At 40.0% G+C, this 17,473-nt stretch overlaps 1 protein-coding gene across 2 annotated transcripts; it reads right to left on the reverse strand.

Moving 5' to 3' along the window:
- Positions 1 to 697: 697 nt before the first annotated feature.
- LOC117830332 (serine/threonine-protein kinase tousled-like 2) lies at positions 698 to 15,872 on the reverse strand. 2 transcript variants are annotated; one of them, XM_034708400.1, is made up of 20 exons: positions 15,329 to 15,872; positions 12,503 to 12,597; positions 11,192 to 11,263; positions 9,983 to 10,055; positions 9,791 to 9,828; positions 7,327 to 7,434; positions 5,856 to 5,948; positions 5,367 to 5,477; positions 4,897 to 5,033; positions 4,651 to 4,803; positions 4,468 to 4,534; positions 4,252 to 4,349; positions 4,069 to 4,150; positions 3,886 to 3,977; positions 3,662 to 3,751; positions 3,288 to 3,457; positions 3,048 to 3,186; positions 2,267 to 2,378; positions 1,846 to 1,953; positions 698 to 1,706 (listed from the first exon to the last, which is right to left on the reverse strand). In XM_034708400.1, the coding sequence occupies exons 1-20, from the start codon at positions 15,354 to 15,356 to the stop codon at positions 1,533 to 1,535; spliced, it is 2,040 nt and encodes a 679-aa protein (XP_034564291.1). In that variant the 5' UTR covers positions 15,357 to 15,872; the 3' UTR covers positions 698 to 1,532. The 2 variants fall into 2 exon arrangements, with proteins under 2 accessions (XP_034564291.1, XP_034564292.1); XM_034708401.1 differs by having other exon boundaries at positions 15,300 to 15,838.
- Positions 15,873 to 17,473: the final 1,601 nt, after the last annotated feature.

Raw genomic sequence — 17,473 nt, forward strand, 5'->3', positions numbered from 1 at the left:
CTTTTTGATAAAGCTCATAGTTAGAGCTGGCTCTGGCCTGGACCAGCTTTTGTTATGCTGCTATAGGCCTAGACTGCCGGGGGAACTGGCGCATTGACACACTGGGATCCTAGCTCACCCCCTTCCCCCCAACCCCCTCATCACTTACTTGAACTCTGCCTGTTCCATTGAAAGTTACTAACCATAGACCTTTCTGGAGTCCCTGAGCTCCATTGTCTCATAGGTCCCTCTGAGCTGCCGTAGGCATCCTCCTGTTGTGGACGTTCTGGACTCCAGCTGATACGGACGTGCTGGACTCCAGTGGCCACAGCTTCTATTACTCGTCTCATCACTATCACCTCTCTCTCACTTATTCTCCTCTATCCCTCTTTCAAGACACAACTCGGTCGAGGCATGATGGCTGTCTAACATGAGTCTGGTTCTACCTGTTAAAAGGAAGTTTTTCCTCGCCACTGTAACTAGCTAAATATTGCGATGTGCAATGCTCATGATGGATTAAGGTGGGGTCAGACTGAGTCTTACCCTGTCTTGAAGTTGGGTCTCTGTTCATAATTTGACATAGTGGTCTTGACCTCCTGTGTTTGTAAAAGCGTCTTGAGATAATGTTTATTGTGATTTGGCGCTATACAAATAAAGGTTGATTGATTGATATAAGGAATTAATTCGACCCATGTTTCAAGAAATTAACAGAGAAAGCATCGTTAACCAAATTTTTTTTTTTAATGATTTCATTATTATTTCAGTTTCAATCTCGTCACAACACTCACTCATAGCCATCCCCCTCTTTTAATGTTAAAAACATTATAGGGATTAAATTTCATGGAAAAATATGGACTCAACAATTAAAATAATAAGCTGACCTCCAGTTTTCCAGTAAAATCTTTAAAATAGGTCAAAAGCTGGAACTCTCGTCAGAATCAGCTCTCTCTTCTGTTTCAAGTCATTTATGAACCATTAAATAGTTTCATGTAGACAAGGCCGGCCTTGAACTTTGGTCATCACATCTTTCCTTATTACTTTAACCAGCCCTACCTAACGTATGGGGAGAAACATTTCAAAGTGACCACTTCAGTTATGAAAAATAGTTGGAAGGATGATTGATCTCAAGCAGGATGCGATGACATTTCATTAACACGTCTTCTTCTTCTCCGCCTCTTTCAGAGTACAGGCAGATATCTTCCACTTGGTGACTTATAAGCCCGACATTTGTGCAATTTTTCAGGTGCTTTTACTTTTTATGTTAGTGCATGCATATGGGCACATCTTTGGGTTCTACTGAGCCCACAGCCACAGACTGGCCTTTCATTCTCACCACTTGGATGATGGAGGCGGGTCTTGTTCACTACATCACCACTGCACCCATCATTTTTGGTTCCATTCACACTTACAGGATCCTACATCCTTTAGTGCTCTCTGCTCTTTCATTGAGGGAGCAAAGGAGGAGTTCCATCAAGTGTGTAATGTCTCCGTGTGGCTTTGTCCTCACTGGGTATTTGTATTTTAGTGTTTTTTTGTTTTTTTTTAAGATTGCTTCAGTCAGAGGCACTGCTGCTGTAGACGCTGGAGGTGGAGGGGAGAGGAGGTGCCAGCTGAGTGCTGCTGCCCAGTGCTTTACGAATATGTGGCATAAGGAAGGGGTCACTGGCTAACTGCAGCACGTCAACACGGTCCTCCTTGTGGTAAGCCAGGCAGCGTCGAATGAAGGCCTGAAGAGGGAGAGGGAACACAAACTCATTACTGAAACTATTTTTGTGGCCTGTTTACGCCAAACTATGGGTCATCTGAATTTTGAACTGCCACTCATCAAACTGTTACACTTGTATCTGAGGGAAATTTGTAGAATACCTTTGCTTCTGTGGTGACCACAGGTTTAGGGGGAAACTGCACATCAGTAGCTTTTAATATGGTGTTTTCTTGAAGGATATCCTGCTGCGACTGATTGTGACCAAACGGCTGGGGAGGAAAAAAGGGTTAACAGACTATTACAGTATTTTTCACATTGATCAAACAAAATCTATCAGACATTGTCAATTACAAGGGTTTAACACATTTGTCAAATTCTGTCAGAAAAGTTCTAATAAACAAATCTGGTTTCTGTATTGTTTTATTTCTTCCTGAATTCTGCACTTTCTTGAAAACTTTAAAAAAAAAAGTGAATTACAAAAAAAAGAAAAGTTCTAATACACAAAGTTCATAAAAAAATAAATAATAAATAAAAAATCTGACCCCAAAGAAACCCTGTTTTAGCAGGGAGGTTATCAGTTACCTTGCGTCCATACAAACACTGGTAGAAGATGACTCCTACGGACCAAACATCCACCTTGTTGGATATTTTAGGCGGCTCCTTACCCACCACAAAGCACTCAGGGGGAAGATACCTGTAAAAAATGACAATCACAACATGACATTTAACCCTCCTGTTATGTTGCGGGTCAAATTGACCCTTTTTAAGTTCAAGAATCATTAAAAGTATTTTTTCGGTATAAAACTTCTTCTGCTTGGCTTAACCGGTGAAATGAACATATAAAATTAAAATGGTTGATTTCACATATTTGCAACACCCACCCCTGCATGTTTATAGATATAGATACTGTCTGTGGGTCAATTTGACCCGGCAGTCAAAGTGGAGGCTAAAAGGAGTCAGAAGTGTCAAATACTAGTTGTTTCTTTGCAACTGTGTGACATATTTCACCCCAATCACACAAGCACACACACACACCCTTTTAACATTATTTTCATTAAAAACAAGTGAATTATCCTCATTAAACCATGATCTGTGAGAATTAAAGATCACTATTGCACTAAATATTGATGTAAATGGTTAGTAATGGAGTTAATAATGAGATTAAAAACATGTTTATTGGGATTGTTTTGGGGTTCTGAACAATATTGCTGTTCCTGAGAAATGAACATAACAGGAGGGTTATACAGCTCTTCCTCCTTAATGTTTCGTTTCTTTTTAATGCAGCGTAGGTGTGCATTTAATTAGCAACACCTCTGCTAACATGTTGTGAGACCATATGTGAGTGAAATAAGCTTATCTGTACCAGTAGGTCCCTGCTCCTTGTGACGTCAGCTCTATGCCATCTGCAGAGCTGTAGCTGTCATCATCCATGATCTTAGACAGGCCAAAGTCAGTGATCTTAATCTCTCCACAGGCTGTGCCGTTAACCAACAGGATGTTTCCTAAAGAACCATAAACAAACACAGATAGGCATAAATACCAACATGACTGTGTACACGAAGGGGGTTTATATAAAATGAACAACTAGAACAGGGAGGTGAACCTGGTTTGAGGTCGTAGTGGATGATGGGGGGACGGATATGGTTGAGGTACTTGAGGGCGTTGACAATCTGCATGACTATAGAGCGACCCTCCTTCTCGGTCATCAGCTTGTTCTGCTTTAAGTAGAAGTCCAGATCGTTGCCTTCACAGTACTCCAGCACTGTGCAGAACCTGAGTGAGAGTGAACGACAGATACAGCAGTAAGCTCTGGTTAGGAGAACTGCAGATTTTAACTAATATCTTAAGGATCAACACCACAAGTGAACACTGGATAAACTCTTCATCTCTGCTTTTATCCAACTACACGTGGCACATGCACTTCCTAAAACTGTAAAGGAACAACTCTATGAGATTAATGTTGGATGATTCACTTACGAGTCTGTCTCGAGTGAGAAATAGTCGTACAGTTTGACTATTCTCGGATGGTCAAGTTCTTTGTGGATTCTATATTCTCTACAGGCATGTCTGGAAAAAAAACAGGAAAACATTATGAAAACAAACTTTTAGAGAGAGTTGGGCTTAAAGGTGTAGCATATAAAATGTTTGAATGGCTCAATGCAAGTTTAGAGAAGTAGAGATGAACAGAGTTTCAGACTCACTTGTGGTAGTTTTGTTTTTTCTCCTCCCTCCAGTTTTTGTTCAGTTGATGGATTTTGATGGCCACATATCTCTGCTCGGTCACATCAAAAGCCTACAAAAACCCATTATATGATCAATAACAGCTTTTAAGATCACATTGGTACTAAAACAGGCTGAAGGTCAGCTAATAAGTTTGTACTTACCTTGAAAACTTCACTAAAGCCGCCTCGTCCTAGTAAATATAACAGCAGGTATCTCTCATTCAGTGTGGGATGGTCTTTGAATCTAGAGAGGAAAACCTTTCTGAGGTCATTTCGTCAAACTTGACTTTATAAGTTGACGTTTAAAAGTCACTAGTTGAGATAAGTGAAACCAATGATACGCACTGTGAGGTGTCTTCATTATGGATTCTTTTCAGCTCCCGGATGTGCATGTTTCTGACTCGCTCCAAATGCTCCAGCTCTGATTGGATCTCTGCTTCTTCCTACAGACAATCAAACAAGTCTATCATCTACCTTGAACATGTACCAGCTGTACTTTATGTCTGGGAAGAACAAACCCCTATACTAGAGAAAAGGATGCTTTCAATTGTGAGCTGGTACCTTTTTTAGATGACCAATTCGAAGTTTGAAAATCTCCTCTTGCTCATGATATTCTGCCAGTGACAACCTGTGAGGGATGAAGAAGAAACAGTTACAAACACATCGCATTTGGCCCTTTAAGATCAGAAAACATCTTCTGCATGTAACTGTGTGATTTAATCAAGTTAGCATTACTGCTCTTACGCTTCATTCTCCTGGCCATTACTCCGGCTCTTTCTCTTGTTCTGTTCCAGGCTGGGCGGAGGCGTGGAGGCCATGGATGGAGGTTTCCTCTTCCCGAGCAGCTTCCTCTGCCTCTCCATGTCCTCCCGCTGTGAGTTGATTCTCTCCTGCTGCCTGGAACATTCAGGAAAAACCTTGTGTGAACATCCACGTATTCTAAAGTGGACAAAACATGCACAGATGTCATGAGCTTGTTTGCATGCTGACTTGATGAGGTTCTGGAAGGCAAATCCATCTGTCCACTGCTCGTTGAAGGAGGCTCCATGCCGAACAGTGGTGAAGTGGCCAAGACGCAGACGGTCCTGCATGCTCTTGTCCCTGCAGGCTCTCTTCTCCTGCTTTGACTACACAGAAAGGACAAAGTAGAAATTATGTTTGCACTCTGTAAAAACAGCTTACAGTTTATGGTTTAATACACAAAATAACCACGAAAAACTCAAGTACAAAAAAAGGATGTATATAAAAAAGAGAGTTTGGGAAAAAATTTCAATTTAGCTTTAATAAGATAAGTAATTCCTCTTTAACAATCATATGTGCCATAGACTGTATAAAAGATCAACACCTCCACAAAAGTGGAGCTAAAACTGCCTCCTCCATTCAAACAGATGGGAAATGTGTATGGATACATCGTCCATACAAATAGTCACTGATCCCTGCAAAAGCCCAGCTACACCCACCTTCTCAGTCAGTAGCTTCTTGCTCATTGTCACACACTTATTGAGCCGTTCTTTGTAGCGCTCCAGCATCTTCTGCTGCTCGTCCACCTGTCGCCTCAAGTCGCAGTTTGCCTGCCGAAACAAAACACAACATGACACAGTGACGTCTCCCACTGATTACATAAAGGATTCATGGCTGACAGGATGCAGCAGCAATCAGCGTTTGAGATTTACATCAAATCCAATTTAAGCAACAGTGGTATTTGAAAAATAGCGAGGATGCTCGTGATAATTAATTACCGGGACTGCTGTGACAAGTGGAGCAAATTTGTCTGCAGTGTTAAGTTTTCATTAAGGATGTTTTGAATTGATTTATTACACAAAGTTATAGAATTACTTGTTTATACTGCCTAAAGGTGCAACACTTAATATGAATAAACAAAATCTCTTACGCTCCAAACCAAATTCAACCTGATGGGTCTTAAAAACAAATTTTGTTCTTTGTCTTACTCTCAGCAGGTCGTCTATCCTCCCCTCCTTCTTCTCCAAGTCAGAGTTCTTGTCCTTCTCCAGAGCTTTCAGCTTCAGCAATGTCAATTCTGACTGTGGACGGAGGGCAAAAGCAACAACAGGTTGATAGTTACCATCTCAGTTCAATCATATGATGTAGGCACTCCTTGGGCCAGCCTGAGTAAAAATGCACAATCTCTTCAAAACGTATCAAAAACAGTCACTGTGTCTTATTTATCATACAAGTATTCAAAAAGATGTCATTTAATTAGGCCAATTAGAGTAACATTCAAGGATAACAGGGTGTGTGCTGTATGTCATATTAACTGCAGCGTGGATGAGAAGGCCTTTTAAAGATTGACCTTTCATTTTTGCACCAACAACTCTGAAACCAAGGCTGTTTTTGAAACCACCTACTATACTAGCAGTACGTACTGATTTGGCCAAAATTCAGTATGTAGTATGCAGTATGTGAACAAGAGCAAAATCTGCAGTGAGCCAAAACTCCCAGGATGTCTACTGATTTGGGAAAATGTCACAGTATGCATCAGACCAGTCTGCCTCACGTACTGTTTCCCACAATGCACAGTTCCGCCTTTTCTTTTCTCTTCTATTTTTGACGGGGGGAATTCAGTTTTTGGGTGCAGTGAAAATGATTAAATTCCATATAAACCACCTCCTTCCTTTTTAAATCATAAGTGGATGCTAAAGAAGCAGTTTCGGCCATTGTTTACTGCCGCTTTCCGAAACCTGATATTCAGTGACGTCTGACCCAGCATATTGCAACACAGATCGAACAGAACAGTCATACTACAGACTAAATTCAAACACAGCATGTAGTAGGCAGTACCTACTGTCTACTACATTAGTAAGTAGTATGTAGCAGGCTGTTTCGAAAACAGTCAAAAGGTGCATTTCAACCAAGAGTTCCGGGGTCTTTTAGCCCCCAGAACTGCTTTCCCTGGAACTAAAAGGTTCCTGTGCCCCCATTGTTGTCTGCGTTTCAACAGCAGGCTGAAGTCCCGGGTAGATTGTGCAAATCAGGCCAGTGACGGATGGCGAAAAAAAACTCTATAAAATAATACAAACACCTTTACATTCAACTGAAAGTCCCAGGACCTTTGAAAAGTACTACCGCCCAAGCAGGGGCATTTCAGGAGGGAGATTATCTACCCCTGAACTAAATTTAGACCCTGGTTCCTCTGGCCGAAACGCACGTAGTTCAGGGGTAAAGTCCCTAGTTCTGGGGTAAGTTCCAAACGCCTCAGGAGCTGCTTTTTTAAATGGTTGAAAAAGTTTGTGTCATGGATAAAAGTTTTGTCAAACTAAAACACTTTGACTTCACCTGGACCAAATTCTCCCTTACGGAACATGTAAAAAGTTGAACCAAGTGTCTCTAGAATGTGACTGAGAAGATACTGAAGGAATATCAGACGAGTTCAGTGGAGATCCACATGAGTAGGTCCATTACCTGGGTGGCCTTATGGGAGCAGGAGTGTGTGGGGGCTGCCTTGACAGAACAGCAGGAGGAAGAGTCTGTGTGGGCTGAGCCTGTGGACGAAGGACTACTCTGCTGAAACTGCAAGACAGAGGAGAGAGATACACAGCTATAAATCTAATAGTAACACAAAGCAAGGAGAAGAATATAGGCCTGAGGGTGGATGAGTGCAGAGTAGGCAACATCTACAACTCATTCAACTATACAGTTTCCTCCAAAGGAAACTTACACCTCATGTTTCTGGATAATTCATGTGCAGGGTAAAGTACACTCGGTAAATAGAGATCCATTAAAAACCTCTGACAATACAAAAAGCCTTGTTTTTTTTATTATCGCGTAATTTAAGCAATCAGGAAAATAATGACAGTTTCTGCTAATTTCTTGCACTTGGGGGCATTTTTACAAACACACATTAGTACTGTGTGAAGAGAAGTTGTAGGCTCCTTTCGCTTAAAATTTTAGGTTTGAGATTTGTCAAAGTCAAACCTGGTCCTGCTCAAATGTTTACTTCATATACATCCAAACTAAAGGATGACATAATAACAGTGATGACTCTCATGAGTAGTTAAACCCTGCCTTGCAGTTTATTCATGCTGAGAAGATGTGCGCTGGATCTATCACTCAACACCTTCTGCCTCACCTGTTATTGAAGCATCACATCCAACAGGGTCTCAAAATTGTCTTTCAAAACACAAGCCTGTTTTTCTTGAGTTTCTCCCATATCAAATACACTGGTCACACGTGTTTTTAGGAGCGAGTTTGAACCAGAAGGTGTATTTTGAAAGCTAAAAGATTTTAATAAATTAAACTTTGGATTTTTCTCTTACTGTAGTCAGACATACTCATTAACAACCTGATTAACTGCCCACACATTTCTTTATGCTGCCTTCAAATGGAACTCCTAAAGTGGGAAAGTCAAATGAATGTGGCTTGGCGTTAAAGTGGTAAAACCGTTACCAGGCAATGGCTACATGAAGGCCAAAAGTTTGATTGTTGTCCTCCTTGCTTTATAAGTGGAAATGCTAATATTACATTTATTTTTATATGTGCCGAAATCATAGACTGTATAAGTATGGACATAGGATCCGTGACGTCACCAATCTGTTTCTGAAGCGCTGTTTTGAGGTCAATCGTCGGCGGCAGCCATATTGCTGCTGTCGAGCGATTGTGACGTAAAGAGGCGGGCTTTGAGCCTCCTAGCCAACAGCTACAGTGTTCCCGCCTGTTAATCAAGTCAGCTGTGCCTCTCATTGGAAAACTCGGAATCTCAATATCTTCGAAAATGCCGCATTAGAAAAAAATTCACCCCCCTCACAGTGTGAGCCGATCGAGAAATGAGCTATCCAGACTACACTCGTCTTTTGTACCAGGCTGTAGACATGTTTATTTCTGCTGTAAAGATCTTCTTTTTTGAATTGGTGTGTATGTGGATTCCGGTACTTCCGGAGACAGCCTCAAGTGGATATTCGATGAACTGCAGTTTTAACACTGCCGCATTGGACTCATATTTTTAGACCGGAGGTTGCCGCTTGGCTGAAATGCCTTGCTGAGGAACAACGAACTCCTCTTGGTCCCGTACGTGGCTAACGTTAATCAAACCACGGTGTACAAGCTTTGCTCTCGCTAACGTTAGATCGCTCCTCTAACTACAGACCCTATCAGTTACATAATAACTTCATGTATTTTCTATGAAACTGGAGTCTGTGGGCGCCATCTTTTCTGTGGACGTCATCAGACACGTCACAACTTGTTAATTCGATGCCCTCAGAAAATTTCGACTCATGATGTCATGACTAATGAGAAGGAGGCGTTCATATGGCCGTTTCTCATGAACATTGTAAACATGACCCCTTTGAAGGCACTGTTAGTCTTGCTTTGTTCAGCAACATTTCAAGTCACTCATCATACATGATTTCTTAGCTACCAAGCCAACCTAAACCTTCAAAACAAGACAATATTAACACTAGTGATAAATAGACAAAGATGCATGAATGAGACTCTTGTTGAAGATTATGCAGACAGTAAACCAGTACAATAAAAGTCAGGAAAGAGAGACAAAGTGGGAAAAGAGAGCAATGGAGATGGATGCTGGTGCTCACCAGAGGATTAGACAGTGAGTGCTGTGGAGAGGAGCGCACCAGCATGGAAATGCCCCGCGCAGGACTGGTGCCAGAGCCACTGCTACCAGCAAACTGGCCGCAGGGACGAGAGTGACAAGAGTGCAAACGAGACAGAAAGAAGGAAGAAAGAGTTTGTTATATAGAAAAGATTTGGATGGAAAATTACAATGGAAGAATTAGAAGGTGAAGGTTAAGATAAAACACTAAAAGGTAGAGAGTGATTCGGACGAGGCAAAGAAAAGTGGAAGTAATGAATATTTAATTCATAGGATAGGGTTTGGGAAAGTTAATATGAGTGCAGTTATTTTTTTACTCACCTCAAAATAATCACTTATTTTGTGCCCTCTCAGTTTTCCTACAAAAAAGAACAGGTAATTACTTTTATTCAAGTTTTTGTAAGTGTCAATAAACAATTGCATAGGTATGCAAAGTTAAGATGAACCTAGAGAAAGCTGAATCTTCTAGTCGTTTCTGAAGAAAAATCCATGAAGTCAGCAGGATAAACTTACCCTGGCTGTTGCTGTCATAAATGTCTCCTTTTCTTTTCCTGCTTCTCTGCTCATTGCCCTTTTTCTCTGGTGTCTGTAATGAGGAGAAAAGAAGCACAATTTCCCTTTAATTTACCTCCACTAGTCTATGATTATTCCATTACCATATGGTGATAACATGAAGCTTTGTGCCTCTAAGTTATTAATAGGACTCCTTGCTCCAAGAAACTCAAAGGTATGACTAGGGTTGCAAAGGGGTGGAACATTTCCAGTGAATTTCCATGGGAAGTTAAGCTGGGGAATTTTGGAAATATTCCAAATTGGAAACTTTCAATGGGAATTTATGGGAATTAACTGGGAATTGAGGGTAATTTAACAGGAAGGTATCATATCCAAGCATTAATATGTGTTTGTCATAAGCAGACATCCATCCAAAATAATACAATTAAAATAGATTTATTTGTAAGTAGAACTTTATCAAGTGTTAAATATTTTATTGAACAATCAATTCTTTCATTGAAGAACAAAAACATGAATGTTGAGTTAAATATTACCCATCCCCCCAACCCAACACATTCAAAAATTAACAAAAATGCAATCCCAACAAAGTTCCATTCAAAATGTTCAATAAAAAGTGCATGTAGGGGACGTGGTCTCAATAGCCCTGCAGTAAGCAGAGTGCTATGTGCATATGATTGAGGAATAGCATAGATATTCAAGTGTACTAGCATGAAATCTGGTTGTTTTAGTCAGGATTATGCTAAAATATATTTTCCCCAACTATATTTAAGTTCCCTATTACGAGCCAACCTTCAATTTAGTCAATTCCTGATTTATTCCCATTAATTCCCATGGAAAGTTTCCAACTTTGAAAATTCCTGGAATTTTGCAACCCTAAAAAGGTATCACACCCTTATTTAGATGTGTTGACTCACTTCTATACAACTGGGTTTCCTCCAGTTGAAAGTTTCAGTTCTCAATGAATTGTACCATAGAACCTTTAATCTGTTGGTTAAAATTCATGCCTCATCCTGTTGCGTCCACTGGTGAGTGGCAACAGAGAATTTAGGAGCAGATGCTCGGTTGTTCATCACTAGTCATAGGTTACTCGATCACCAATCACAACAGATAACACTACACATCACTGGGTACACACACACAGTCAACAGGGCCAAGAGATGAGGCCACAGTCTTCTATCATTTTGATCAACTTTTTCCCCACCAACCAACCTCCAGTTCTTTGTCACTGAGTGATCCAGCGCTGCACAGAGACTGGTTGGATGATTCACTGTTGGCTGAACTCTGGAAAAGACAACACACATGTTAAACCTGATTCATCAGTCTTCAGCTCTCTGTTAAGTAGATATTAGTTTGCAGTACTAAGAATTAGACACTAAAAACGATACTTAAGCAATAATTTCAAGTGCAAATAACTTCATAATTTTTTTTAACTCACATTTTACTGTGCACTGAAGTTTCCATTTATTGTTCAGCCTTTTTACATCACTGTGTGTACTTTACTGTTTCTTGCATCTTAAGACATTTCAGGACATGCATCTAGCAGTTATGGAGCTAGGAAGCTACAGTGGAATTATGACAGGCAAGTATAACAGACCTGTTAATCTGCAAATCGTCAGTTAACATGCAGTTGGTGGAATCAGCCGTGTCATGCATACTGTTCACGGCCAGCTGCACAGCCTGATGAGACTAAGAAGAAACAGCAGGCTAATTGGAGCAGGAGGCTAATGCTTTAAGGCCTGCTGGCACTCTGCAGATCAAGGTCACACGCACCGCCAGAACTGCTCTTTTTTTTCTAAGCATGTACACTACACACGTTTATAGAATGGTACTTTCATAAAACATTTACTATATTCGACACACTCCCCTGCCTTCCATCCTTCTCACTGCAATACCAACAGCGAGCAGGCCTGACACTTCATTTCAGAGCAGCATGCTATAGGCAAGAGCATGAGCAAGAGTGATTGCTTTCTCAGGGGTTGCCATTTTCTAATGCTCAGTTCAACAGCAGGGTTGCAGCATCGTGCGCAGCCTGTGCTGTGAGCTTCAGCCTCGGTGCCATTTCAGAGTCACTAGTCTCAGTTGAAACAAAGAGCTGCTGGCCAGTCTCCCATGTCAGCTGAGACAGAGCTTGACTTGTTTAGCTTTAGATCAGGGAGACACTGTCATTCCACAGGGGGACACTCCGAACACAAAGCATCAGTCAATGCTGGAAATAGAGAATACTCCCAAGCTAAAGGACTGTCATACTAGAGAGATGACAGGATGCTCAGGTTTGGATTCGCTCACAAACAACAGTGGGGTTGAATGGCGTTTTTCTCTGCAAGAAAACTGGGAGCTATCGTAATGTAATGTAATTCCAAATTTCTTTGAATAAGACGCTAAAAAAGATCTTTCAAAAGAAACTAAGCAAAATAAAAACACTGATTTTATTGTCACTCCTATCTAAAATGATCCGTACAAACAATAGCTGCCTGTATTAGCAACACAACTAATTTTATTACATTATGTAGAGATGCAAACCTTGGTAACACCAACTCCAGTGAAGCGAGCTTCAAGCAGCTCCTGTCTGCGTGGGTCCAGGCTTATAGCCTGGCTGTGAAGTCCTTCCATCATGTCTAGAAAAAGAGACAACAATGAGAAGTATTACTAATGTAGTTAATTTGGGTTAATATCACATCAAATATGACTGACACACATGAACATACTGAAAAGGTACACTGGATAAAAGATCTTGCATGTGAAATATTTTTTTACATGGGGAAAGATGACAGAAAAATCGGGATACTCTGAAGGTCAGACTTGTCACTTCAATGCAGCTCACAGAGAAACTAGTTTAAATCAAAAATCACCATTGAAATATGTGTAAAAATGATTTTAAAAAATGTCTTTTTTAATATTTATCAAGGAGGAGTTCCCCCATGACCCTTGAAATAACAGACAGTTGAATGTTTATGCTTTAGGTGAACTTAGACAACCAGTGAGCCCAGTAATACAAATCTGTTGAAGATGCTGAACACTTGAAAAACAGCATTCCCTCAGACTCTGCTACATGCAACATGTAAGCAATGTCAGTTCATCATTTCACAGGTTGTTGGTGATACTGAATGCTCAGATTCCAGTGCCAAACAGATAAGCAAATTGAATGTTCAAAAAATTAAGTCAAACAACTTAATGAGTAAAGAGAGTCACTGAATCTTTGACAGTGCTGAGGATAAGTAATTCCCTTCTGTCATTATTACATTATTAATTCAAGTCAGAGACACTAAGGGAGAGGGACCTATAATTAATTTCTAACAAGTTCTCCACACCTATAATATAGATATTATAACTATATTAAAAGCAGGGCTCCACTCAAATTAGGAATCCTGGCTGACAGAGTATCCATCAAAGTAGTGATTGGTTTTACTGAGAGCAAAAAGGTGTCCAATGGTGATGACAGCCCCTCAAAAACAAATACACTTTCCAAACCAGCTAATAGGTGCATTTCAACCAAGAGTTCCGGGGTCTTTTAGCCCCCAGAACTACTTTCCCCGGAACTAAAAAGGTTCCAGTGCCCCCATAGTTGTCTGCGTTTCGACTGCGGGCTGAAGTCCCGGGTAGATAGAGCAAATCAGGCCAGTGACTTATGGAGAAAAAAAATTATATTAAATAATATTTTGAAATCATAATAAAAAACTAAAAACAAGTATGCATTCCCAGGAACTCCCTCTGTGTTTCAACAACTGTGTTAACTCCACAAACACCGTTACGTTCAACCGAAAGTCCCAGGACCTTTGAAAAGTACTACCGCCCAAGCAGGGGCTTTTCAGGGGAGAGATTATCTACCCCTGAACTAAATTTAGACCCTGGTTTCTCCGGTCGAAACGCACGTAGTTCAGGGGAAAAGTCCCTAGTTCCGGGGTACAGTTCCTGCGGTCGAAACATGCCAAAAAACAGCCTAAAAATCCAAGCAGCATGTGACAGAAGAGGTGTCGTGTTAATTTAGCAACATCACTTCATAAAAAAAGAAAATTCAAAATTTTAAATAAACAAAAATCTATGTCATGTAAAACTATTGTATTCATACCACAGACTGTATAAAATATGGTCATAGTGTCCGTGACGTCACCCATCTGTTTCTGAAGAGCTGTTTTGAGGCCAATCATCGTCGGCAGCCATATTGCTTCTGTCCTGCGAGTGTGACGTAAAGAGGTGGAGTTTGAGCCTCCTCGCAAACAGCCACAGTGTTCCCGCCTGTCAATCAAGTCAGCTGTGACTCGTAATCTCAATATCTTTGAAATTGTCGCATTAGAAAAAAATTTACCCCCCCGTACAGTGTGTGCCGATCGAGAAATGAGCTATCCAGACTACACTCGTCTTTTGTAACAGGCTGTAAACATGTTTATTTCTGCTGTAAAGATCGGCTTTTTTTAATTCTTGTGTATGTGGTTTCTGGTACTTCTGAAGCCAGCCTCAAGCGGATCCTTGATGAACTGCAGTTTTTAGCACTTGGACTCATATTTTTACACAGGAGGTTGCCGCTTGGTCAAACGCACGTAATTCAGGGGTAAAGTCCATAGTTCCGGGGTAAAGTTCTTGCGGTCGAAACATGCCAAAAAAACAGCCTAAAAATCCAAGCAGCATTTGACAGAAGAGGTGTCTCATGTTAATTTATCAACATCCCTTCATAAAAAAAAGAAAATTATAAAATGTAAAATACAATAAACAAAAATCTATGGTCATGTAAAACTATTGTATTCATATTTAGGTCTTTCCAATGTACATTAAAAAAAGTTTTAACATTAATTTTCATGAAGACTAGTGAGTTATCCTCAATGAAACATGATCTGTGAGAATTAAAGAACACCATTGTGCTAAATATTGATTTAAATGGTTAGTAATGGAGTTAATGATGAGATTAAAAGAATACTGGGATTCTTTGGGGTTCTGACACTTTTGGATAATTAAATTGACTCAGGAACATTATTGCTGTTCCTGAGAAACAAACATAACAGGAGGGTTAAGATCTTATTATATATATATATATATATATATATATATATATATATATATATATATATATTATACAGTCCAGGGTTAAGATGCCAAACCCAGCTAACGCTAACTGGCTACATAATGTTGTGAAATGCTTCATAACACCTCGTCAACATTTGAACGCTGTCAAAGTAGCGTTTAAAAACGTGTTACTAAAACTGAAGATGCTGCATTGTGTCATCTAACAGCTGATCTATAAGGTAGTTTTAGTTCCCTTCACTACTAAGTAATGGAGCTATCAGGCTAACCTTCACACTGGCTGCATTAAAGCTACAAGTCTCACCTGAAGAACCCTCCGCAGGTTTTACTCACGCTCCTGTAAAGGGTGTCGTCCGTCCATACGGTGACAGCGACCTCTTCAACAACTCCCAGTCCAAACCACTTCAGATGTAGTTGTTGATAAAAAGTTATCCATTTACAATGAAGTCGAATTCGGGGAAGACATTAGTTAGCTTAGCGAGTGCTAGCTCAGGAGGGCATTGTGGCTGCTGGCTCCTGCTGGTGTCATCCGGACAGGAGGCCCTGATCCTCGGGGTTTCCTCGTCCGTATTGGAGCCCCCACGCACGGGCTAACCTGGAGCTGTCAGTGCTCTGAAGCCTCTTTAACAAGTGTTGTTACATTTCTGCATCACTTGCTCTTTGTGTTGTCATTATGGAGCGATGTAAAGGTTCACACCGGGAGGAGAAGTTCAGCCACCTCGTTAGTGTCCATTCTTTAGCTGTTAATAGCAGATCATTGCCCCCTGCAGAAAGGCCGCACAGGTCTCTAGGGAGGGCTTGATGTGATGCTTCCCATGCGCCTGTTAGACAAATAAAATGAGCGCTCCTCAGGTCAGAACCTCCCTGATAACAGGCAGTGGTGGACAAAGTACACAGCTTCATTACTTAAGTCAAAGTATAGGTCTTCCAGGTCAAATATTACTCCAATACAAGTGAAAGTTGTTCTGCCAAATAATTACTTGAGTTAAAGTTCTGGAGTACCTGTTTTTAAAAAAATACTTAAGTATTCAAAGTACTTCTTAAAAAAAATCTCAAAACTTTGTATTTTCTGAATACATAAGTGCAGTTAAGAATACATAGGAGTTCATTCTATTACATTATGTTTATTTAGAAACCATTACTTTAAATCTCTAAAAACTATACCATGGAATAAAAACAGAAACTATGTTACTCCAAGCACAGACAACTTAGTTTGAAATGTTCATCTGGAATTAAACAAATGTTACTTAGCTCAGCACGCTTTCTCAGGTTGGACAGTGAATGTTTGTATGTTTGGGCAGAGTGGGAAACAGGGAGAACATTTCAAACTATCCGTATCATTCTTCATTTCAAAAACCTCTAACACGGGCTGAAGCTATGGCCATGGGTGCTCAGGTGGAGAATTATAGCCATCATTACCACCTCTAAATGAACTGCCTGATCTGAGTTAAATCTGCTCTGTGTTTGCTCCATGTTCAACCGTGGAGACACACAATATACAGGTATGACTAAACCACTGAGACAAACAGAACTACACAAACACATTTTACTGTCTTAGGGATCAGATTTCAGAAAAGAGAAGGAAATTCATGAGCTGACGTCAAAGCATTAGTAGTGAGTAACTAGAGCATTGATAGAAATGTAGTGGAGTAAAAGTAATAAGTATCCCCAAAAAGTAATTCTCAAGTAAAGTACAGATATTAAAAAAATGTACTCAAGTACAGTACTCAAGTAAATCTACTTTGTTACTGTCCACCACTGATAACAGTCAGCATAGAGCAGGCACAGCAGTGGTACCAGGGGGCCTAGAATTAAGCCCCCCCCCCCAAAAAGTCTAAGCTTCACTGTATGCTGGATTTCTTTATTATTTTGACAATTTACATTTTGTTTGGAAATTTGATCTCCAAAGACAATGTCAGTTAGGTCCATTTTTGTTAGTTTTTTTTTAAATGATTTAAACTTTTTTCTACATTGTTTGTAGGCGATATAATATAAATGTAAATCAAAATTATTAAATTAAATAAAATGTATCATTTATGTTTACACATACTAGGGACTAGGTACTGAGCTGGTGGGTTTCACAAGTTTGTTGTGGATGTGTGCCTTAAAAAAAGTGGTGAAAAAAGGCAAATACTACTTGTCACTTGATATTAAACATTAAACAATACATTTCAGGTGTTTTTTTTTTGTTTTTTTTTTAACTCTAGACCAGTTGAGAATCACAGTACCTAAAAAATATCTATGAAATTACCACACACTTACTCTTACTTGGAGCATTGAGCAAGGAGGGTTTTAGGATAGTACTTAATCTTTGTGCAATGTTTAGAATATTGACATTTAAAGTGTGCTTAATGCATGACTGATAGAGAACCTCTGACATAATGCTGCAGGAATGCACTATCTCATTCAGAAATGTCACTCCCAGGTGATGAGATGAATGGATTATTATGATGAATGAATAAATCACAAGTTAGTGAT

This window comes from Notolabrus celidotus, chromosome 18, assembly GCF_009762535.1.
Source record: "Notolabrus celidotus isolate fNotCel1 chromosome 18, fNotCel1.pri, whole genome shotgun sequence".
NCBI classification, from domain to species: Eukaryota; Metazoa; Chordata; class Actinopteri; order Labriformes; family Labridae; genus Notolabrus; species Notolabrus celidotus.

Bases quoted from the DNA above. Each gene is read 5' to 3' on its own strand.
- LOC117830332 (XM_034708400.1), bottom strand. From the start codon at position 15,356: ATGGACGGACGACACCCTTTACAGGAGC. The intron at 5,034-5,366 runs GTGGGTGTAGCT...CTTTCTGTGTAG, and splicing joins AGAAGCTACTGACTGAGAAG to TCAAAGCAGGAGAAGAGAGC. The intron at 3,458-3,661 runs GTAAGTGAATCA...ACTCTCACTCAG, and splicing joins TTCTCACTCGAGACAGACTC to GTTCTGCACAGTGCTGGAGT.